The 24,867-nt window shown below is 36.5% G+C and overlaps 2 protein-coding genes across 2 annotated transcripts; one reads left to right on the top strand and one right to left on the bottom strand.

Moving 5' to 3' along the window:
* Window positions 1–4,333: 4,333 nt before the first annotated feature.
* On the bottom strand, window positions 4,334–9,948 carry gmppab (GDP-mannose pyrophosphorylase Ab). Its single transcript, XM_056750515.1, has 12 exons — window positions 9,682–9,948; window positions 9,322–9,419; window positions 9,138–9,241; window positions 8,592–8,784; window positions 8,451–8,510; window positions 8,177–8,307; window positions 7,930–8,064; window positions 7,736–7,833; window positions 6,065–6,111; window positions 5,888–5,980; window positions 5,630–5,798; window positions 4,334–5,199 (listed from the first exon to the last, which is right to left on the bottom strand). The coding sequence occupies exons 1-12, from the start codon at window positions 9,719–9,721 to the stop codon at window positions 5,099–5,101; spliced, it is 1,269 nt and encodes a 422-aa protein (XP_056606493.1). The 5' UTR covers window positions 9,722–9,948; the 3' UTR covers window positions 4,334–5,098.
* A 3,426-nt stretch (window positions 9,949–13,374) lies between these two features.
* mylkb (myosin light chain kinase b) lies at window positions 13,375–24,344 on the top strand. Its single transcript, XM_056751425.1, has 17 exons — window positions 13,375–14,239; window positions 15,077–15,193; window positions 15,309–15,374; window positions 17,339–17,380; window positions 18,112–18,239; window positions 18,693–18,849; window positions 19,003–19,308; window positions 19,393–19,434; window positions 19,533–19,623; window positions 19,706–19,909; window positions 20,414–20,631; window positions 20,716–20,839; window positions 21,144–21,296; window positions 21,676–21,799; window positions 22,412–22,502; window positions 22,638–22,772; window positions 22,979–24,344. The coding sequence occupies exons 1-17, from the start codon at window positions 13,555–13,557 to the stop codon at window positions 23,236–23,238; spliced, it is 2,943 nt and encodes a 980-aa protein (XP_056607403.1). The 5' UTR covers window positions 13,375–13,554; the 3' UTR covers window positions 23,239–24,344.
* Window positions 24,345–24,867: the final 523 nt, after the last annotated feature.

Here is a 24,867-nt window from a genome sequence, read left to right as displayed (position 1 = left end):
ACGCCGTGACATCATAAGACACTTGTGTTGTCATTGTAACAGTATTATACTTATATCTTCAAAGACAATAAAACATAATTGTATTAGAAATGTAATAAATAACGTTTACATATCCCTCACCAAGATTTGTTTGGTCATCGATATTTGGAGATTTAAATTGCCGTAAAGCTTGGAGAATAGTTAATAAATTCTTTGTTAATGTCATGATTCCAGAACCAGAGCAGGATCCCTTGTTTAATGTTGAAGAGAGACAATTTTGGCACTTATGGGTTGCCATACTCTCTCTCCGGTCTTGTCATTGTTCCTGCCCTCTTGTTTTCTTGTTAGTGATCTCGTTATGATTTCATGTCCCACACCTGTCCCCTCCTGATTTAGTTACCTTTTTAATGCCCTTTTGTGTTTTCTGTCCTGTGCTGGTAAATTGTTTGTGTCATGTGGGTGAGTTCTTGGTCCCTGGTTTTGTAGTGTAAGTCTAGTTAGTCATGGTTTATGTTTATGTTAATGTTGTATTTTGTCCAGTCCAGTCCAGTCCAGTCCAGTCTAGTCTAGTCTAGTCTAGTTTTGTGTAGTGAGTCGTTGTTCCTTTTGGTACCCTTTATGTTATGTTGTTTTCCCCCTTGTGGGTTTAGGTTTCCTGTTTTGTATTATCACAACAAAACTTACCCGCTGTCTGCATCTGGTTCCTCTGTCCATGTCTCGCCTTGAGTTTCATGACCGTTAATAACAAAGTAAAGGAAGTTTCTTATAAAATATTGCACAGAATCTACACAGTAAAAAAAATTATTGAAACGTTTTAAAATAAATATTGACTATTCATATAAATTCTGTAATTAGGAACAGGAAACAATATTTCATTTATTTTTTCATTGTATTTTTACTAAAATATGTTGGGTTGTTGAGATTAACATTAACTTGATGTAGCTGTTAAACTCAGTGGGTCAGATATAATGTTATATGTTAATGATTGCGGGATAGAAAAGGATAAAGCATATATCATTCAACTTAAAGTTTTATTGTGAACGTTTCATATACATAAAATTAATTTGTTCAGGTGGTAAGCCTAACAGTTATTTATGTTTTTAATGGATATTAGTGAATAGACACATTAAGAAAATGTATTATATTCATTTTTGATCAAAAATTTTCATTTACAGAGTGTCTATTTACATTGAGTACAAATAGCCTGCTCAAGGCAGCAATGCTTATTACACTAACTGAAAATAGCTGTATTTTCTTTGGATTAACTAGAAATGGTAGATGGATGCTATTGATAGTTCTCAATAGTGGCAGATACTGTTACTATTTTGCCACGTACAATTGTTGTGCATTAAACATTATGCCATAATAACAGTGCAAATCATTGTATTTATAATAATTATTAAAATGATGACAACTTGTTGAGATATTAAAGCCCTAACCTTACCCTAAACCTAAACTTTAAGAATAAAAAAAAGTTTAAAAAAGTCTTAAATCATTCGCCTGACACCACTGGAATAGTTGGTAGAAATGGCTTTGTTTTTACACTTTCTCTATTCCAATCACACATCGGTGGACGGACCTAGTGCAAATAGTATCTGCCTTTATTTATTTATATTTGACAGTGTTTCCGTTTTTCTTTCGCTCGACGTCAGGGCGCAGCACCCTGGCTTCTCTCGGCTATGTCGAAAAGGCTGTGTTCTTGTTGCCCTATAAAGGAACTTTTGATTTTTTTAACTTTTTGAATTTGTCAGGCTTTATAATAGTGTATAACTTTTTAATGTTTTATAATAATATAATATATTATAATCAAATATAGGTGCTGCGACGACTGTCATAGTATTACCGCGAGAATTTCTCGAAGCATACGGAGCACTTTGCTCTCGTTGCATTTTGATGTCACATGGCGGTCTGCGTAGGGCTGCATGTCTGAAGTCTAGCCCAATTTAGATTTAGGCGGATAACAATCATAACGGGTTCGTGACATGTTAACTGTTCCAGAAAAGTTTCTTGATTCATTACGCTTATCGAAGGACTGCAATAAAACATCTTATTTGTCTCTGTACAAAATCCTTTACGACATCTGTTTTGTCTGTTTGTAAGTTCAATAAGACTTCTTATCACCTGCCACCGTGACAGGGTTTTGCATGGATTAAAACTTGTAATCGGCAGACACAGGTCGACGATAATTAACACCAAAATAAAAGTCCTATTCCTCACCTAAATGAGCACAAAGGGACAGCTCACCTTAAAATGAAAATTCTGCCATCATTCCAAATCTGTATTTTTTTGTTCTGCTGAACACGAAGGAAGATATTTGAAAGAATGTCAGTGACCAAAAAGATCTCATTCCCCATTGACTTCCATAGTATTTATCATGGCAGTTAATAGGATATGAGGTCTGTTTGGTTTCTGAAATTCTTCCAAATATCTTCCTTTGTGGTTTTTAATTAGAAAAGTCACTTGATGCACTTTTAATTTGCCCACAGTACAGCCTGCAATGTATTTGCCTGTCAAGCCAATGTTTTTCTTCTTCTGTTTCTCTTCCCTAGCCTCTCTTAATCTGACAAGCTGGAAGAACCTGATTGATTTCTTCGCACAACACATCATAATGTAAGAGAGTATTTTATCTGTCACTGACAATTTTTATTTTCCATTTTGTTCCACGGTTGATAAATCAGATGAGCTGTTTTATTAAAATAACACTTGAATAAAGCTTAAGGAATTATTTAATAATATTCTTGTTTCATTTTTCTTTTTATTGGTTGGCCTAACACTAATATCTTAACTAGCAGGCATTGTGCTTAGTAATAGGTTCAGTTACCAGGAAACAAACAGATAAAATGTATACATTGAATTCCCATTGACTTTAAATAAACGCTCTACAAAATGCTTGAATGTGTTTTTGAGGCTTGGTATGACCTCCATCGTATCATTTCTCTCTTGTTTGTATGATACCTAAAAGAACATAAATACTTTGAAAAAATATTATTGTAGATTATTATAAAGTAATGTTATACATTTGTTTGTTATTGATTGGTTTATATTATTAGTTTATTGTCCGTATTTTTTCTGGCTGCCCGCATTGGCAGTGCAATACATATATATGGCTGTGGTTTGATCTGTTATTCAGTCTCCCACAGAGAGAAACTCCCAGTTTTTTTCTTAGGCAAACATATGAACACAATTGCAACCTGAGCTATTACTTTTTGTTGTTGTAGTTAAATCTGACATGAAAAGCCTTTGAAGAAGAACACAGAACTATATTTCCAAACTGGAATTATGTGTATTGTCTGACAAGAGTGAGCGAGTTGCAGATAAAGCGGCAAGAATCCTCACACAAAGGAGCCATTAAACCTCCTCTGACCTGATCCATTCTGAATAATCAACATGTTTACAGAGGAAGTAGGAGGTTGTCACCTATTTGAATTACATATTTTCTGTATACCAAAGATTCATTATTTCTAATTTAGAGGGTCTGTATTTTATTCAAAGACGGAAATATGGCAGATTCCAGTCGTCTGGCAGATTTAATACTTGTCTGAGTGTTAAAGTATAAGGAACTGTAAAAGATTCTGAGCGTTGACATCGAAAGATGGCTGCCGCAGATCGTTGAGTAAATCGTAAGAGCTGTTGATTCACCACCAGGTTGATCCAGGGGTCAAAGTCAGTAGGTATGAGTTTCATTCTCTATGTGTAAAGCTTTGATTAAGCATTCCAGTAATCGGAAATGGAAACAGGTATCAGAAGCAATGTAAACAATCTAGAATTAATAGCAACCAAACCCAAAATATAATCCAATACCATTAAAGCAATAAACTAAAAAGTATATTAGTATCAGTATTTTTGCAATAATGTGATAATGCGTTAATGTGTATAAGCAGCAAAGATGTGTAATGTGTAATGATGTATTAACACGGTAGATTTGGACAGTTATTATGTTGTATGTCACGGTATATTATTGCTGTAATTTTTTGTCCTGTCCGTTATCTTTTGGTTTTCCTTTAAGTTTCTTCAAGAACTGCCTCACACAATCCAGGAAGGTTAATATGCGATAAGAAGACCTTTTACAATGCTTTTTGCTTGGCATTTTTCATTTTTAAACTTTTTTTTAAATGTCAGTGCTGACAGTCTAAACTTGCAGTAGTTATAAATTGGTTGTGTCAAATGGCAAACATGTATTTTAAAAAACCATAAATTATTCTGCAGTTTGCTCTTGCCAACAGAGAACCACCAAAAAACTTTTGAAACATAAAAATGTTTGGCCAGGAAAACTTTTAATGGCAGCTGTCAAACTCTTTCTGTTTTTCTTCACCTAGATCTTTCACCTATGATCAAACACACACACACATTTATTAATGTGTTAATAATTAAACTTTTATTAGTTAGGTCGAGTGCAAAATCACTTTAAAGTACAGTGTAATGATTTCAGGTTAATGAAGAATACATGTTATTACAAAATAAATGTCATACAATTGCAGACAGGTTTCCTTATAAAACTAAATGTACAAACAAGTAATATACAAATAAGATCCACAAATATAGTGTTGTGTTAGTGTAAGTAAATAAGGCCAGCCCCTAAGCATAGAATAAAATATGAATTTCTGAATGTTCTGCACCATGAATTATTGCAATAATATTCACATAAGTCTCCTTTTCTGTGAATTGTGCATAACAAATACAAAACTGATAAATGCTAAATAATGATACACATTAAACAACATTTAGTGTCTGTAGACTAAATACTATGTCACATAATGTACAGAATTTATTGAGGAAGATCATATGGACTACTAGACAAATGCCCGGTTTCACATGCAAGGCTTAAGGCTAGTCCCAGAATAAAATTAATGTTTTAGCTGTCATAACTGAAAACAACTTGCCCTAAAATATCTTAAAATATGTCAGTGAAATAGTTTTGTCTTAAGATGCACACCAGTAATGTTTCCTTTTAAGGCATTTTTATAAAGGCTACTAAATTTAACTAAGGGTTAGTCTTGGCTTAAACTAAGCTCTTTCTGTGAAACCGGGCATACGATTATTGTCTTTATTGCTAAGATCTTGTGTATATGATTTTTATTTTGCCTATAATAGACGGAAGAAGACAATTGAAGACTTTGTTCTATAGAATAATCTGGTTCTTGAAGCTCCTGTTGAGATCTTTATGAGGCAAGACGATTGAGTTTCTAATAATGACCTCTGACGGAATATTCACATTGCAGCCTAGAAGGAAGAGACAGAAAACAGACGGTTGGATGAACCTCCTTATGTGAAGAAAAATGTTGCAGCATAAATACAGTAGCAAGATGCTTAGTTATTATATCCTAAAGCAATAGCTCCACCTACTGGAGTGCATCTCCTATGCGCCTTTTTTATTTGTGAAGACACTAAATTATAATAAACCATATTGGAAGCAGGTTTGTGTTTGTAAAAATGATAATCATGATAAAGTAAATTAGTAAACTAATAATGTTTTTGTTTGGAATTTGTTCTTGCAATGCAACTAACATCCTGCCAATTACAATTTCTAAACATGTTATAAAAAGATCCTAATGCAGGCATGTTATCTTAAAAAAATTCTATATAACAAATACAACCTCAGCAATTTAAATTGAAGTAATTTGACTTGTTGTAACAGGCAAGGGCTTCATACCAAGAATTGTGATGGATGGAGTTAGACCTCCATCCCTGAACAGTGTCTCGCTGTCAATCTTGGCATAAGGGTCGTTGGGGTTTGGGTCACTTGGCGTTCCCTCCACTCTTGCCCACTTCCCCACTGTACTGTCCCACCCAACTATACTGTTCAAAACACAGCAGTGGTCCTAAAATAAAGATCCAGATTAAAATGTAACTTCTACTGTATTTGTTACATTGTTTGAAAGAATTATACACGGTCACTACATCGACTCGCCTGTAATACAGCTCCATGTAAAATGATGGACTCCCTCACTCTTACACCGCCTCCAATCGTCACCCCTTTCCCAACGGAAACATTAGGACCCAGCTGAAGACAGAGAGAAAATAAATACATATACAGTATATAGTTGATCCTACAAATCCTTGAATTTGCAGTTACATATTTACATACCACAGCTGTAGGCTCAATGTTAGCTGTAGGGTGGATATAAACATCTCCTAAAGGTGGAAAATAAATAAAGTTCAGTGACCTTATATGATTTACTTCTGCAGTTTTCAACCTTTAACAAGCTTGGTGATTAGGAACATGTTACATGACATACAGTATATACCGTGATGTGAAAAATGAATTGGCCCCCTTCCCGATTTTCTTTTTTTTGCATATTTGTCATGCTTAAATGATTCAGACCATCAAACTCATTTTTATATTACTCAAAGAAAACCGGAGTAAATACAAAATGCAGTTTTTAAATAATGGTTTTATTTATAAAGGTAAAAAACAATCCAAGCATTACTGACCCTATGAGAAAAAGTAATTGCCCCCTTGGTAAATCATGTATTAACTGGGATGAATTGAATAACTGAGTTAAATTTGACTAGCCACACTCAAGCCTAATTCCTGCCAGACCTGTTGAATCAAGAAATCACTTTAGTAGAACCTGTCTTACAAACTGAAGTATCTCAAATAGCAAAGCATCATGCTGCGATCCATAGAAATTCAAGAAAAGATGAGAAACAAAGTAATTGAAATGTATCAGTCTAGAAAGGGTTACAAAGCCATTTCTAAGACTTTGGGACTCTAGCGAACCACAGTGAGAGGCATTATTCACAAATGGAGAAAGCATGGAGCAGCGGTAAACCATCCCAGGAGTGGCCGGCCTACCAAAATGACTCCAAGAGCACAACGACGACTTATCCAGGAGGACATAAAAGATCCCAGAACAACATCTAAAGAACTGCAGAGCTCTCTTGCTTCAGTTAAGCTCAGTGTTCATGGTTCTACAATAAGAAAGAGACTGTGCAAAAGATGGCATCCATGGGTGAGTTCCAAGGCGAAAACCACTGCTGACCAAAAAGAACACAAAGGCTTGTCTCACATTTGCTAAAAAACTTCTTGATGATCCCTAAAACTTTAGGGCAAATATTCTGTGGCCTGATGAGATAAAGGTTGAACTTTTTGGAAGGTGTGCGTCCCGTTACATCTGGCATAAAACTAACACAGTATTCATAAAAAGAACATCATACCAACAGTCAAACATGGTTGAGGTATTGTGATGGTCTGGGGCTGCTTTGCAGCTTCAGGACCTGGACAACAGGCTATGATTGATGGAACCATGAATTCTGCGCTCTACCAGAAAATCCTGAAAGAGAATGTCCGGCCATCTGTTTGTGACATCAATCTTAAACGCACTTGGGTTATGCAGCAGGACAATAATCCAAAACACACCAGCAATTCCACCTCTCAATGGCTAATAAAAAGGCTGTTTTTGCTCGAAGACCCTCCAATGTGGTTGAATTAAAACAATTCTCCAAAGAAGAGTGGGCTTATACTTTTCACATCACTGTATACTGTGTTATATGATAATATAATTGTAAATTTAATCTTTTTAGCTTTTGCCTTGAAGTTCAACTATATATTGCAGTTTGTTTTACAATTACAATACATTTCTTTTTGTGAGCCAATTGTTATTTAAATACTGTAATTTACCACAGTACCAGTGGACCACCTTTTAAAGACCCCCGCTTTACTAAAGTATGATTAAATAATACAAATATTGAGTGCAATTCTAATTCATTTATGAAGGTGTACTTCTTTACAGAAAGAATATTTTCTTCAACATACCTATTATTTTTGGTTTTCCCTCTTGGTTTGTTGTCAGTCTTTCAGGATGTGTCTGATGATACCGGTTGAGATATAAACGACTAGCATATATTGCTGACCTGTCAATCACGTTTTAAAATGTCAAAATAGACAAAGAAAAGAGAGTAGGGAAAATTAATGACTGGTAGAAAAAGCATAATGTAGTTCGTATTCACCCTGCAGACTTAATTTGACTCCAGAAATGTTGTGTTTTGTAGACATAGAGTTTTTTCAGTCCTGCTAAGGATGTAAAGATGTCCTGTTCCAGATGAATCACCTCCGGCATCTGTCTGCCATACGTGAGCTCTTCTCTATAGAAAGAAATACTCAATTCAACACAAAGAGGTCCAACTGACAATTGGATGAGTTATGATCTGTGCTTGAAATTTTGGTTTATAGGCTGATAATATCAATGACACTCACTGGATTCTTTCTTGTTGGTTCTTCTGGAAAACCTTCCCAATATGACTGAAAATATCTGGTGTGAACAAATAGATACCACAGTTGATAATATCACTTACAAACGTACTGGGTTTCTCCACAAAATGGAGCACCTGGAAGAAAACAAAGTTACAAGAACAACAAATAAATATAATGAAAATAAACAAATTAAGCCTCAATGTTTTTAATACCGTATTACTGAAATTAATATCCATATGCACTACTCTACATTGAAGTAAGTCTATATTGGTAGTACCTCATTTGTTTTCTGGTTTTCCACAATGCAGCCATAGTTCAGAGCTTGTGTTCTGTTAGCCTGCAAAGAGTAAGGTGACATGTTTGGACAAAATTCCCAAGATCATATTCTCTACTCATCCATTCACTAAACTTAACCTACTGTGGTTCCAAGCATGACTCCACAATGACTTTCCCCATGTTGGCGGTGAAACCGGAGCATTTCCTGCAAGGGGAACTCTGAGCACACATCAGCGTTCATGAGGAAGAATGCATCCGGCCCTCCAGACAGGATCTGATCGCGAAAGTGATATATCCCACCACCTGTTCCCAGAGCAGAAAACTCTTGCAGGTACCTTTGTAGTTCAAATAATTTTTTTATGTTAATAAAGACATAAAATATGGTAAAAAGTAGGCTACTAAAGATCACTTTGCAAGATGTAAAGACTGGTCAAGAAGCAGATCCAGTTTCAGTTATAACTTATTTAGTATTAGTGTCTTACATATATAATTAAACCTTAAAGATATTTGTTTAACATTTTAAATAGGTTATGAATATTGTGCTGTTTGTATTTTGTGTAAACTATGTGTAACTGAAACAGAGAATTCTTCTTGACCAGCACTTAACAAACATTGTATATGTTTACGTCATCAGAAGAGGTCTATACAACAATCTATTCACTCTACTGTGCTGAAATCATGCATTTACCTGATAGTGATTTTAAACTCTTGCTGAGCTGAAGAAATAAAACGGTTTAGCTCCTCATTGGGCTGATAAAAACCTATTAGTATTATCTCTTTGACGTCTGGAACCTGTAAAAGAGAAAATGTAGTTTTCACAACAGCACAGATAATATTTGGTCTCATTGCTGTGTGTAGATTATGTGGCTTACTTGGGCACAGGCTTCTATGTGATGCTGTACCATGGGGACTCCTGCCACTGGGAACAGTGGTTTGGGCACCTCGAATGACAGGGGGCGGAATCTGGTACCTGATTGCCAGAAAGATACAAAATTGACAATAGTCTTACAATAACTGTGTTTTCTGTAGTGACAGTTTTTTCTGATTGTATTTTCATCTCCTATATGTATACTTAAAGTGTAATACTTGTGTATATTGTGTTCAAAGTGTTATTTCAGCAGTTGATCGTAATGTATACAATGTTGGATGCTATGTCATTTGCGCCACGTCATCATGTTTCATTCATCTTTCATTCATAACATACATAACATTCATAAAAACAGGTCTCTTACCTTTCTGCGGGCCCCCAATAAGAATAATCGCTTTTAACATCGTTGACTTACGAGACAATTCGCTCTTCGAGCCGAATAAAAAACAATATAATACAGCTTATTTTATTACGTTAAATTTTTAACTAACTACCGTAGCCAACTCGTTAAAATTAATGTTTAAGAATTGTGTTAGCTAAATGAGTACTACAAAGATTTTATGAGAAAACAAAACGAAGTCATACACTTGTTCAATATAACTGACCAAATCCATTGACTTGTACATACGGAAGTGAGTGCATTGTTTTCCCCGCCCACCGTGACGCCCACCGTGACGCAATGCTGCTCAAATCATGTGGGGATATGGTTCGATTTGTGTACATTAAGTGCTACAAAATTACGGTTCATTTGCTTTACATTAACGTCATACGGCGACTTCAACTAAATGCGTATTTTTTAAGACAAAGAAGATAACCAAAACATTCGTATGTTTGTTTTGCCTCACAAGAGAATCAAGAGAACGGTTCCGTGATACGCTAGGCTACCACAAGATGGCAGACCTAATCTTTTTGATTTGGTTGTGCCATCTACATTTACAACCAGCATTTTATACTTTTTTCATGTTTCATATATTTATACTTAATACTTAGCAATCAAGAAGGCCTTTTAACAACACCTTACTTCAAGCAACAATTTTTAGCAATTTAATTGTAACAGCTAGTCAACTAATATTACAAAAGAGAGCTGCCAACTACTGCTTCTGTCAAACTAAATTATATAAGTTGCTATAGGAATCTTAAAACTTCATACAACTATTTATGATAAGAACCCAGGTTACAGTACACAGAAACCGTGATTTACTACTGGTGTGAAGGACGCTGATTGATCTGGAGGTCCACGTCTCCATGGACATATAAGGTTCTGGCGTCAAAAGAAGAAAGACCACACAGGCCGTCCTGCATGTAAACAGTATCCCTTGCTCTTTTTTAAAGGAGAGTGTTTCCCTTCAGAGACACAAAGCATATAGTTGCATTCCTTTCACACTGCTCTGTGGACATGAGCACTCATGGTTCCCACTCGCTTGCCTCACCTAATGTTTCTTTGCTGCTTCACAGGGCAGACGTCAATTAAATATTCGAAAAGAAAGAGGAAAGAAAATGAGCGTTTGTCTCACTTAAACTATACTTCCCAATGTTACCCCTAATGAGAAAAGGCATTTGTTTGCCAGTGAAATTCTGATAATTTAAATAAATAAATAAATAGGTGTTATTGGAGGGACTAAAGCCTTTAGTAAGATTATTTCTGGTAAGAAGTATAATAAACATTTGGTTTAAATTACAGTTAAAAGCTCTGCAGGCAAGAAAACATTCTGGTTTTGGTGATTAATGCATTCTCCATGTTCGTGATCCTGGAACAGCAATCCAAATAATAAAATCATATAAATGAACATACATTAGTTTGGAACTCAATTCCTACCCCAGCATATAACACTAGCCCTAAACTAACACAATTTATATAATACTGTACTAGCCCTAACCAAATCTAAAATCAGAAGTGAAATCTAAACCTGGCTCAATAGAGCATGGTTCTAGCAATGCCAACGTCATGGGTTCAATACCATGGGACTGCACATAGTCAGAAACTAAAAATGTATAATATAATACAATGCAATGTAAGTCGCTTTGGATAAAAGCATCTGCCAAATGCATACAAGTAAATTTAACTTGCTTAGGAATGTTGTTCAAAGATCAGCAAGGATGTTGACACAGATACATGAGCAAAATCAGGTTAGCTTCTATAAACAAGGGACATCATTGGGGTTTGCTGCAGAACAGATCTTGAAATAAAAATCTCTAAAAAACTGTGTGAACTGCTGTTATCAGATCCAAACATATCCTATTCTAGATCATTCCTGCAGTGTTCTCCAAAGTCAGTTAATTTTGTGCCAACTAAAAGAAACCCCTTTAGGCACCAACCTTTGTCCTGTGAGCTTCATTAGCCTGATAAACAATTTGAATGACGACATCTTGCTTGCTTTGATCAAATGTATAGCTGATAACTGTTTCATGATGGAATTGTTCTATTTTGCATACTTATCTAAACTGTTAGAATGAACATAGGTTATACCTACCTAAGTATATATATATATATATATATATATATATATATATATATATATATATATAGGATAATGCAATGTAAGTCACTTTGGATAAAAGCATCTGCTAAATGCATAAATGTGAATAGAAGTACTTTGCAAAGAAATACAGGCAAATTATTGAATGTGTGTTTCTTGAACGAATTTTAACACCCCTCCTTACATTATTATATTTTATTATTTATTGAGGTATTTTATTTTTTGTATTTAATAGTTGAATTTGTCTAAACAATATGCAAACAAAATCCATACTGTATTTGTCAAGATTAAAATCATATTGAAATTAATGGTTGAAATCAAACTTTAATGCTTGTTATTTTATATTTAGATTATGAGACTATAAACCTGGATTTATGACACTGGATTTTACAGACTGGCTCAAAAATTTTCTCATAAAAAGGAGCAAAACTGAGGATTTTAGATTTTTTTCACATCATATATTTTAACCCTTGTGTTTGCTGTTTTTGAACAGAAACTGAGTTTCATAAGCACACAATAGCATTGTATTGTTCAGCTTTGTCCCTCAACACAATGAGATTTTATTAATGTGGACACCTTCAAAATTGTTTTTAAAGTTTGAGAGAGATGTTTCTCCATATTGACAGGATGCACAGGTACAGGCCTGTCCATAACCACTTATAACACGCTATAATTGATCTTACATAAAAATATCATTATTATGTGTAGGATTATTAATGACCCCTTTAGAATGTCATGTATTGGTGATCAATAAATTCAACCGACCTTACAATTGCAGTATTAGGGCCAACAGCATTTGAAAGTTATTTACGCAAAAACAACATTGGATGAAGTAATTTACTAGATGTTCTTATGTTGCGTCCATCATTCACACACTCTCAGAGACACACAAAAAGAAAAAGAGTAACACAGACGTTCATAACCATATAAGGCTGCCTATCTAACGTTTCAATATAAACTGTGGGATAAGTGCGTCTCTGATTGGTGTAATACATCTTCAGACAGGCCCAATGAGTGGCCTCGGTTTATACAGAGGTGAAAAGGTTAGGCACATCCAAACAAACAACCAAAAATGAACAATTCTCGTCTGGTTTTTATCCAAGTAACAAATGAACAGTGCCTAAAATGTGAAAGCATCCCATTTTCCATGTCTTCCTATGCTCACGATTAATGAAATTGAATCAAACTCCACAACAAAGTTATTGTCTTTAAATAAATCTGATTGCAAATCATGTGAGAGTGCTGATAATGAATTCTGGCGTTATCTTGTCATCGGTTTACCTCCTAGCTTTGTTCTGCTAGTTTGATGAACATACACTGGAACTGTTTCCCTAATATGGCAATGGCGGTCCACCCTCTGATGCCACACAGATATGAAACGTGTTCCTGTCTCCAATTAACCTATTATAGAATTAAGCTTTTAAACAATCCCTTTTCTCTCCCCACCCTCACATATCTCTCCCGTTCTCTCTGTGTGTCCCCCTTATTCTGCATTCAGCCACTATCTCCCCTCCCTCTGTCATTCTGGTCCAAAGGGGTTGTGCCAGGAGTGGTTTGAGTGTGGAGAACAGAGAGTTTCACTGTGACTGGAAGCCAAAAGGAGAGCAGGACCTCCACAGAGTGACTGGATCTGTGGGAATCAGAAGGAACATCAACATCCATATCATCTAAAGGCTTGCTTAAAAAATCAGAAAGGAACGGAGAAAGCTATCCTTCGCATATTTTTTTCTATTTTCCAAAAGATAAGTAAAGAAAGACAGATGACGGATTTTAGGTCTGCTCTAAAGCCCCGATCGGGGCCTAAACCCGGGTCTGAGATCAAGACAAGCACCCCAGCAAAGGTTGATTTCAGATCACTGCTTAACAAGAAAGACGGTTCCCCCAAAGGGCCTGCTGCCACGCCACCTCCCAGCAGCACACCTTCAGATTTGAGGTCCGTCTTGAACAAGAAGCAAGCTCCACAACCAGAGAAGAATGAGGCGAATGAGCAAAACTTGTCGAAACCAGGACCCAAGATACCTCAGAAGGACATTCAAAGCGGAATCAATGGTATGAACGGAGGTGCGATTGATAAAAAAGTAACCGTAACAGAAAAATCAACAACGGAGAAAAAAACAAGCAGTGTGACGGAGAACAAAACCACCAGCAGTAATGCCGGGCCTGTTGACAAAAAGGTGATCGCTCCTGAGAAAGCTAGTCCAGAGAAGAAGAAAAATGATGGAGAGATAGCAGAGAATAATAAGAAAAAGAGAAGAGAGAATGGAGAAAAGAAGGATGCGGGAAGGTCACCGGTGTTTACACAGTCTCTCAGTGATGTCACTGTGGTGGATGGAGAGAGGCTGAGGTTGGAGTGTCAGGTGACCTCTACACCCCCAGCACTCATTACCTGGATGCTTGATGGAAAAGTGGTGAAGCCATCCAAGTTCATTATTTTATCGCAGGAAGGTATGAGAAGAGATACATAACGTTTGATGCATGTTATAGCTAAATGTGTTTTACTTCTCAGCATCTGTGATGTCAATATATTGGGATCTATATTGAAATGTATACTGATTTCCTAAACTCCCTCCTTTAATATTCTGAGATCAAGAGTTAAGTTCATTAAGATGAAGTTTCATGGCCAACTAGAGCGCCCTACGAATGTTATCACTACTATTTCACATGAGGTTATTTGATCTGACTATTAAAATCTCACTAATCTCTTCCATTGAGATGAGCTTGGCCACAGTTTCAGAAGTTCAGAAATAGCAATCGAGGATTCCCTCCAGGGTAAATCACAGGAATGCTGGGTGTTTCCTATTAGCTTTATCCGGTGCTTGTGCTTTGTGCACTTTGGTGTTTTGGTGGACTGTTTTAACATATAATGGAAACATTTTCTTATAAATTATACATATTAATATGAATGACATGAGTAACATGTAGAAGAATTCTTTGCTTTTAAACTTAATGTGTTTGGAAAACAGTTTGAGCAATTTACACTTATAGAAATCTAATCTTTAAAATGAATATCAATAATAATTTACGTATTTTGAAAAACATTGAGAAGCTTGTCTGGTCCGATGGAAAATACCTTAATGATTTTGTAATTATTATGATAAAAGTAAATGGTATAACTGTGGATGTCAGCCTGTAACAAGATGTTTTATGGAACAGAAAAAGAATACAGGTTAAGAACAACCTGAGATAGCCTTATGGTTAAACATAAATATCTTTAAGTAAAAACATACGAAGTAAAATTGGCACCCTGATCCTGAATTAATATGAATTGGTGTTTGACATCAGGTGAAAAATGCTCACTTACGATCGACAAAGCTCTACCAGAGGATGAAGGGCGCTACACATGTAGAGCTGAGAATGCAGATGGTAAAGCTGAGTGTTCCTGTATGGTTACTGTAGATGGTAAGCATCATATAAACCTTTATTCTCAAATATGATATCGGATCATTTGGATTTACATACAAGAAACATAAAAATGACCATTTTTATTTTAATTTGTATTCTTGTATTACTTTAGATCCTTCAGACCCATCAGCAGATAAGAAGAACAGGAAGACCTCTTCTGCTACTCCCACTACAGAAAGTGAGTAATGTTGTGGGATGTTTACAGCCTGAGCTGTTATTGCTCTAAGCTCGTCCTAAGACACTTAATATTAAGCTTTTCTAAGTCTAATTGCTCTTAATCTTTAAAAAAAAACAATACCTTAATGCAACCCCGTTCTCTTCACTTTATGTTTTGCTTACATGACCTTTCTCAGATATTAAAAATTTAATTCCAGATGAAGATCATGTGATCAAAAAGATTATATAAATTAAATTAATTTTGGATGTCTTTGCAAGAGATATAAGCATTTTGCACCATCATGAAAATTCATGCTGGTTTAAACTGTTTTAAGCCAGGCAACCACAGGCACCTAAACTTCTGGAATGAAATAAATCCAAATTTTCTATGCACATTTTTTGTGAATAAGACATTTATTTCATAATCTCCTTTTGAAAATATTTGTTATTTGAGAAGATCACCCCCAGAGTTACAGTAGGACAATGTTCATCAAATGGACTCTGCCAGAAGAATTTCCATCGTGCAGATTGTACTGTATCTATGCCGCGTGTTTGTCTTTGTTCCAGCTATTAACACTGTACACGACTCACGCCAGATCCTGACTTTTAATCCATGTGATCATCCTATAGTAAAAAATAAACCAACAGTGTTTTGGAACATTAGTCCACCGGTTGCATTGCTGCATTCGTGCATTTAGGATTTCAAAAGCATAGCAGGCTCTGAGACAGCAAAGTTGCTCATTTTACACTGACGCTATGAAGAAACAAACAATGTCAAAGTGATTTACAATTTGCTGCACATTACTGTCATATACCAGGACAGGCAGCTGAGTGAACATCACATTCTCACAGTGCTCGTGGAAATGCTCAGGTGTGTCCAAGAGGGGAAATGAAACAGGAGCAGGAGACAAGGCCTAAAATGGTAGATGTCTGTGCACTGAAAAACAGATCTGGCTCTCCTCTCTGCTTTCCCTTGTTCTCCCGCTCTCTGTTTGGACTGCACCGGAGTATTAGTGGGGTTTACATGTTGCATTGTTTCTTGACGGCGATCAGACCTTAAATAAATAGTGGAGAGCGAGACAGAGCGCCACAGCTTCCTTGATCTTGGAGACCCTATATTTAGCATGCCCGTATAAGGGGAATTCCAACAAGCGGTGTCCGCTCAGCAATCCTCTTCTCGGATGCTGAAGGGGAGCAGCAGTCTCCTTTACAATCCTGTCAATTCTTGTTTCATGTGTCATTGTATAAATATTGACAAGTTTTGTTTAATTTAAACAATGTTAAATTGTGTATTACAGAAGTCAACAAAGGATTGATAACACTGGGATAGTAATATAAAAGTGATCTGACTCAACAGAAAATCTCACATTCTTTATTTTTGTGACCTTTGGTCAGTCTCTAAGAGGGAAACATTTTATTTAACAAAATAATGTAATATAATTAATATAATACATTTAGTATGTCATAAAATAAAAAGGATAATCAGGAACGTTTTTTTGTGAAACTACTATTCTGCATTATTTGGCATTCAAAGGGATAGGTAATCCCGAAATGACAATTCTGTCATCTTTTACTCACCCTCAGGTTGTTCCAAACCTGTAAACATTTCTTTGTTCTGCCACACACAAAGAAAGATATTTGGAAGAATGTCACTATCCAAACGAATCTCATCCCCATTGACTTCCATAGGATTTATTTTTCCTACAATGGCAGTTAATGGGGAATGAAATCTGTTTGGTTACTGACATTCTTACAATGATCTTCCTTTGTGTTCTGCAGAACAAAGAACTTTATACAGGTTTGGAACAATCTGGGTGAGTAAATGATGAAAGTATAAACATTTTGGGGTAACTCTCTTTAGAAAGCTTAAATTTGTGACAGCTGTCAATTTAAAATAGTTTAGATACTTCTATTCTCTTTAAACAAAATCTAGATGAATATCTTTATGATGTTGATGTTTTTCAATGCACTCTATGTGTTCTGCAGATGAAGCCAGAATAAAGAAGAAACCAGCTCCCCCTAAACAGGGTAAGAATTGGTCTCCACTGTCCCTTACATAATCATACTTGAAAAAAAATGTGCAGAAACACTTTCTTATGTAATCATTCCCACAGCAGAATGAGACAATAATATGCTGAATATAAAATGTAAAACTATTTGACGGACTAACTGTGGGAAAAAAAAGAGAAACACTTTGACAAGGTACAAAGTCAGAACTGCACTTTCTAAAAGAAAATGATTTTTTTTATTAGACTTAATGCACTGAGTGATCAGACACTTTCACAATTCTCCAAATGCTCCTCCTCATAGTGTTATTTAGTTTATACATTTTTTCTGCCACTGATAACCTTTATTCATTCCTTAATACGCTCTATTTTTATATTGTGATCATCAGTTATATTTGAAGGATTCACATGCAAAAAGAGAGGCAAAAGGCATGTTTTTTTATTGTACATTCCAAATAATATCAATCAAACTGCAGTTAGGTTGTTTTTACTAAGTAATAATAACTTGAAAATACACTTAATCAGGACAATTAAACACAATAAAACATGATAACACTAAAAAACGTAAACATTTTTGCAAAACAACTTTTCTCTAATCCTTTTTAGGCATGGTGTTCTGCATCGTTTGTTTTGCATTTCTTTGTTGATATACAGTATTTGTTTAGTAACATATTTGTCATGCCAGTGATTCTGATTCAATAAGAATCGATTTCTTTTACAGCATTGAATCTTTTCTTCCATGCGTACTAGCAGGTTCTCCACCTCAGGTCCTACAGTTTTCTGGAGATCAAAAGATCAGGGCAGGAGAGAAAGTGGAGCTGTTGTGCAACTTCGGAGGGACGGCACCAATAACCTGCACCTGGCTCAAGTTTAAAAAGCCGGTAGGATAGGGACGTTTGTGGAAGATGACAATAAAATCTTGAAGTCTTATATGGGTGCATCAAGCCTGTTTAAGATTTTTGAGCAAAGAGAAGCAAAGGGTCAGTCCAATCTAGTCACACCTTCTGCAGATTTTTGCTTTCAACTGAAATGTATACTGAAACTCTGTTATAGTCTTCCCAAAACACTAAAGGTATAGCTGCCAATTTTGAGCTTTGGATTTTTTTGGGTAATTGAAAACAAAAATAATATATTTGTTCTGGATTTGAACTCCCAGTTTATTTATTTAATTTATTTAATAATTTTGTTATTGGTTTTCCAGAGCAGGTATGAATGGGTTGGAAAGTCAGATTCTATATTATACTGACTATGACTATAACTATAGCTGATACATGTATACTACTGCCATATTTTCATGATGTATTTATTTTCTCGATTATTTTTCTCCTGTTTAGATCCAGGCAGGAAGTGGGGGCATTTCCATAGAGACCACAGAGAACCGCAGTCTGCTGACAATCGCAGCGAGTGACCAAGATCACTGCGGCTGCTACACACTGGAGCTCCAGAATAAATTTGGCACCAAGCAGGCCTCGCTCAACCTCACCATCGTAGGTACGGAACTGGGCAAAAAGGAACCACCTCATTAAGTGTGAAAAATCTAATTTTTTACCCCTATACTTAATTTTACCTCAAAATAAGACTCTTGCATTTCAATGTTTGTGATTAAAATATGCTCATATCCTCTCCAATTTAAAAATGTTTTAGATAAACCAGATCCCCCTGCCGGCATCCCCGCAGCATCCGACATCCGCATGTCTTCACTGACCCTCTCCTGGTACGGGCCCACTTACGATGGGGGCAGCATCGTCCAGTCCTACAACCTGGAGATCTGGAACTCGATTGAAAACACGTGGAATGATCTTACCTCCTGTAACAGCACCTCTTACCACGTCCAGAATCTCCTCACCGATAGACAGTACAAGTTCAGGATCCGGGCTGTTAATATGTACGGAGTTGGAGAACCCAGTGCAGAATCTGAGCCTATTACAGTAGGAGTAGAGGAAGTAACAGGTGAGGATTTATAATAAGACAGTGTGATATTAAAATTGAGTTTTTAAAGTTCAAAGTATTTAAAAAAGTCATATTCTTCTCCAGAGAAAAAGGAAGAGGAAGTTGGAGCCGCTGTTTCTGATGATGGTTTGTTGTTCAATAACTTTTGTTGCCCAGCCATTGTTTTCCCAATGATGTACTGATTTGAGAACTTACATGATTTTCGTATTTTTTTCATTTCGCAGATGAGGAGAAAGAACCAGACTACAGAGATGTAGCAATAAAGAAAGACTGTAGTGTCAAGGACTTCTATGACATTGAGGACCGCCTGGGAACGTAAGAGAAACATAAAAAAAAAGATCATCATCAATTCTCCATTTATGGTTAACCATCGTTTTCTGTCTCTTATCTTTCAAAGAGGTAAATTTGGTCAGGTCTTCAAACTAGTGGAGAAGTCCACTAAAAAGATATGGGCCGGGAAGTTCCTTAAGGCGTTCTCTCAAAAGGAAAAGGAGAACGTGAGGCAGGAGATCGATATCATGAACAGCCTCCATCACCCCCAACTGGTGCAGTGTGTGGACGCCTTCGAGGGAAAGTCTGACATGGTCATGGTCCTGGAGTTGTGAGTCAAAACTCTCACGTACATTTCAAGCGCAAAGATGATGTAGTCCAGTGCTAAGATTTATGGAACGTTGGTGACTACTTTACAACACTGTAATTTCCCAGGCGGCTTAAGCACAGTGTCTTCGATCGGAGTGAGATGATTGATAGATGTTTCTTCAACAGCTTTAAATCATTTCACCAGTTTTGCTTTTAATAGCAAGAGTGGAATGCGAAATCCGGCAACCTGCGATTGTACAAGTCTGTGTCACATGTCCTTATATAGCGAGAGGGAGAGAGAGGGTTGCTGGAGAAGAAAGCAGGGATGTTCTCTGGCTCAGTTTGGCAGCCATAATGGAAAATAGCCCAGATTTAAATCTCCAGCTGAAAGAAAATTGTTTAGCACTCACAGACACAGTCCGTTTGATTGTTCAATGGAAAGTGCACATGCTGTTCCAACACATTAAAAACATTGACGTTTCGGCCTTGTGTCGCATCGCTGATGATGTCATTGTGCCGGCTGCAGGATCTCGGGCGGCGAGCTGTTTGAGCGAATCATCGACGAGGATTTCGAGCTGACCGAGAGAGAAGTCATCAAGTACATGCTGCAGATCATTGATGGGGTCCAGTTCATCCACAAGCAGGGCATTGTCCACCTGGACCTCAAACCCGAGAACATCATGTGCATAAACAAGACAGGAAGCAAGATCAAGCTCATTGACTTTGGCCTCGCTCGACGGCTTGGTAAACTAGCCTAGATAAAACAAATACTCCCAAAGGATCTGGTTCTCGTAAACATCAACTGGTGTGGTTTGTTTGTGTTTGCAGTGGATTCTGGTTCGCTGAAGGTTCTTTTTGGAACTCCTGAGTTTGTTGCTCCTGAGGTGATCAACTATGAGGCTATCAGCTATCCGACAGACATGTGGAGCATTGGGGTCATCTGTTACATTTTGTGAGTAATAAATCAATAGCAACAAGTCTCGGGCGACATCGGTATCAGACTGCTTCACACTTCAAACTATGCCAAATACAGATAACATAATATGATGAGAACTGGAAAGGACTTTTAAGGCCATTGGTTTTTGAACTCACTTGGCAAGAGTTCTTCTTCCATTTGTTCTTGTCCACATTCTGGAACTAGCATATAAATATTTAAACTGACTTGTGTCTGTTTCTTAAATTTGCATATGTTGGATGAATACGTTTAACAGAACCACAGATTATTTCTTAATACCTTTCCTCTTGTTTATCCTCAGGGTTAGTGGTCTTTCTCCATTCATGGGAGACAATGACAATGAAACCCTTGCTAATGTAACCTCCGCCACTTGGGATTTTGAGGATGAAGCGTTTGATGAAATTTCCGATCAAGCCAAAGACTTTATCAGTAGTCTCCTAAAAAAGGACATGAGGTGAGTTGAATGATTAATATAAACATTTAATTACATTTAGAAACAATTTGCAAAAATTGTGTCTTGGCATTAAATCAACTACCTTCTTGAGGTATTCAGACAAGTGGCCCTATACTTTTGAACAGCAATGTATAAAATCTTAAATAACAGATAAATACAACAAAGTAATTAATGTCAGAAGTATTTTTCCCCTCATTTTAAATATCCAGGGCATTTGATCCTTTTTTGACCCTGCAGTAACACTAAATTATTGTACAGTAAGTGGAGGAGGTTAATGGGCAAGCTATAACTCAAATATATAAGTAGGTCCTGAAAAGCGAGAAGAGGATTTTGAAGTGTTTCATCTGGATTCTGTAACCCTATAAATGTCACGCTGTAGGGCCAGACTGACCTGTGCGCAGTCTTTAGAGCACTCCTGGCTTAAACAAGACACCAAAAACATGGAGGCTAAACAGCTGTCTAAAGAGAGAATGAAGAAGTACATCCTAAGACGCCGCTGGCAGGTGAGAGACGACTACATGGTCCACAGATGTTATAGGCCTATATGTTTTGTCTTTAGATTTTGGTTCATTTTTTTGTTAAAGGGGTATGATGGAATTTCACTTTTAGTTAGTGAGTATAGCTGTTTGAGCATAAACAACATCTACCAAGTCGTAACGCTCAAAGTTCATAGAAAAGGAAGACATTTTCTTTAATAGAAATCACTTTTTAAAGACTACAGTGAATAGCTTGTTGGGTCTACAACGAGTAACTTCTTGCAGTAGTTGACAGCCAAATTTTACATAAACCCTGCCCCCTGGAACATGGATAGGGTAATGGGCCAGACATCTTAACACAAACACACACACTCTAAGCGGTAGACCAATCACAAAAGACTTGCTTAGCTTAACCAATCAGAGCGTTTCGGAAGGAGGGACGTCTGTTTTCTGAGAATGCAGATTACAGTGCAAAACAGGTGAAATGTAACTTTAAAGTATTTTTTGACAATTGAAACAAGAACATCTATTTAGACTTTGAAAAATAGGCAAAATAGGTCCTATATTGACAAAGGAAAATATTTTTTATAAAGGTTTTGGCATGGTTTAAATTTATTGTTTGTAACCTGATCTGTGCAGAAAACCGGGAATGCGGTGCGCGCCATCTCCAGGTTCAGCTCAATGGGAATGTTAGGAGGGATTGGCCCAAAAAAAGGTTCTTCGACTGAAGGTAATTCCAATTTTCATACCATTACCACATATTGAACATGACTTGTAGTGGGGAAAAAGGCCCATTAAATATTCATTAAACCTCATTTAATGCAAATAAAAGATTATAAAAATGAGTGTGTGTGTGCCGTTTTAGAAGAGGCTCCTGCACCATTGTTTGAATGTGTGGAAGATGAAAACCACACACCTGCACCCCCCACCTTTTCCTCTGTCATACAAGACGTGGAAGTGGTGGAAGGCAGTGCTGCACGCTTTGACTGCAAGATTGAAGGTAAGACTTCTGAAAGGCTTTTATACATTTTATAGATCATATATTATATTATTAATATTATTTTATATATCATTTTTTCTGGTCATAAAGATCTTTCAAATATATATAAATAAGATATCTAATCCAAATCCAAAAGTGAACTAATGTTGTTTAGCATTACAGTTTCATTTCCATTTTCTCATTTATTGTGTTTTCTGTCCATGAAGGCTACCCAGACCCCGAGATTGTGTGGTACAAGGATGACCAACCCATTAAAGAGACACGTCACTTCCAGATCGACTATGAAGAGGATGGCCACTGCAGCCTGGTGATCTCAGAAGTTTGCCCCGAAGATGATGCCAAGTACACCTGCAAAGCCGTCAACAGCCTGGGAGAAGCGACCTGCATCGCTGAACTGATGGTGGAGTTTATGCAGGAGGAGGAGGGGGAGGGAGATGGTGAAGGTGATGAAGAGGAACAGGAGTGAATTTTAGAAGAGCGAGTTGCGAGGACAAATAGAGAAGGAATACCACAGGAACTATGAAGCTCTTAAATATTTACACACTTGCCTCTTTGCTTACAGACACTGACTGTTATTTCTGTGTTTTTCTTACTGCATAGTTTGGAAAGAGCGAAAATTGTTTATGGGTAAAAACTGCTTGCGACAATCAAAGACATTCCAGCTTATGTTTTCTGTCCAAATTACCCAGACTGATTAACCGATATGGACTCCAAAACTGCATATGACAATCACGTGGTTTTATAACAACCCATTGATGTTGGGACATTTAAACTCCATTACCAAGAATTCCATCAAGTTTTATCATACTGATCACATTTAATATCGTCAAAGTCAGTACTTGTTGGTGTGAGCATATTTTTCTGTGCACATTTCACATCTTTAGTCTGCGCTACAGTGCAATCTAGTGGCAAAACACTTTAATGCTTTTGTACACTGAATTAGTCTAGCATGGTTATTTTCATATAAATATAAAGCCATGAAGACAATTTAAATACTCTTTGGAGACGTTAAAGAGTTTTTGCATTTTGTTTGTTTGAGATTCAATTTTTCCTATGTAACTGAATGTAGTTCTCCACATGCACATCAGTGTTAAGTTGTACACCTGGGTGAGCTGTCTGTCATGCCTAAAAGTTAAGAATAGGCAGTAGACTGTCTATTCTTTTTCTGCTTTGAGTTCATTTTGTCCTTTTGAGTTAGCCCACTTGCACGTACAGAGCAATGAAGTGAATTTTGTGCATCAACCTGCAAGAAAACCCCTCATGCCATATTTATAACCCTGTGCAGGCTTCAGATGCATTTGAGTGTCTGCACTGTTCTCCAAGATGAATTAGGCATAGAATTAAGTTTTTTATTTGACATGTTTCACTTAGCATATTATGCTCTAAATTTTCCTTTCACATCCCAAGATTCTTGTAGAAGTATTACAGTGTATCAAAGATTGTTTACGTAAGAAAATAGATCAATACGTCTACGAGAGACACTGTTATAATAAATGTTCATTTAGGTTTATATTACATAATTGGCAACGATTATCTGAACAATGGTCAAATAAATAAAGAGCATTCCAGCTATGAGTGTAGTGATGGATATTTGTACTGGTGGTTTAAATGCCTTTCAATGCACAATTTCTCCATTTGCTGTCAAAAAGACAGGATCAATATAATAGTGTTACTGTGTTGTTTTTACCACATATTTACAGTTTTAACTTATCTTAAAGGGATAGTTCACCCCAAAATGAAAATTCTGTCATCCTGTTCTGTCCCAAACCTGTATTGATTTTGTTGTCCTTCTGAACACAAAAAAAAAAAGATCTTTGGAAGAATGTTTGTAACCAAACAGTTCTGGGGCACTATTGACTACAATAGGGATTGGAAACAATGGAGAAAAATCTACTATGATAGTCAATAGTGCCCAGAACAGGTTAGTTTTCCACATTCTTTAAAATGTCATCTTTTATGGTATGTAAAGTTTTACACAGTGAATTTAAACAGGTTTGGAATGGAAAAGTCATGACAGAATATTTTTTTAGCTGAAATGTTCCTTTAAAACTAAGATGTTTCAGGTAAGAGAACAGTAATCACTACATAACTTAAT

Source organism: Triplophysa dalaica, chromosome 6 (assembly GCF_015846415.1).
Source record: "Triplophysa dalaica isolate WHDGS20190420 chromosome 6, ASM1584641v1, whole genome shotgun sequence".
Lineage (NCBI taxonomy): Eukaryota > Metazoa > Chordata > Actinopteri > Cypriniformes > Nemacheilidae > Triplophysa > Triplophysa dalaica.
This window is presented reverse-complemented; position numbering and strand designations above follow the sequence as displayed.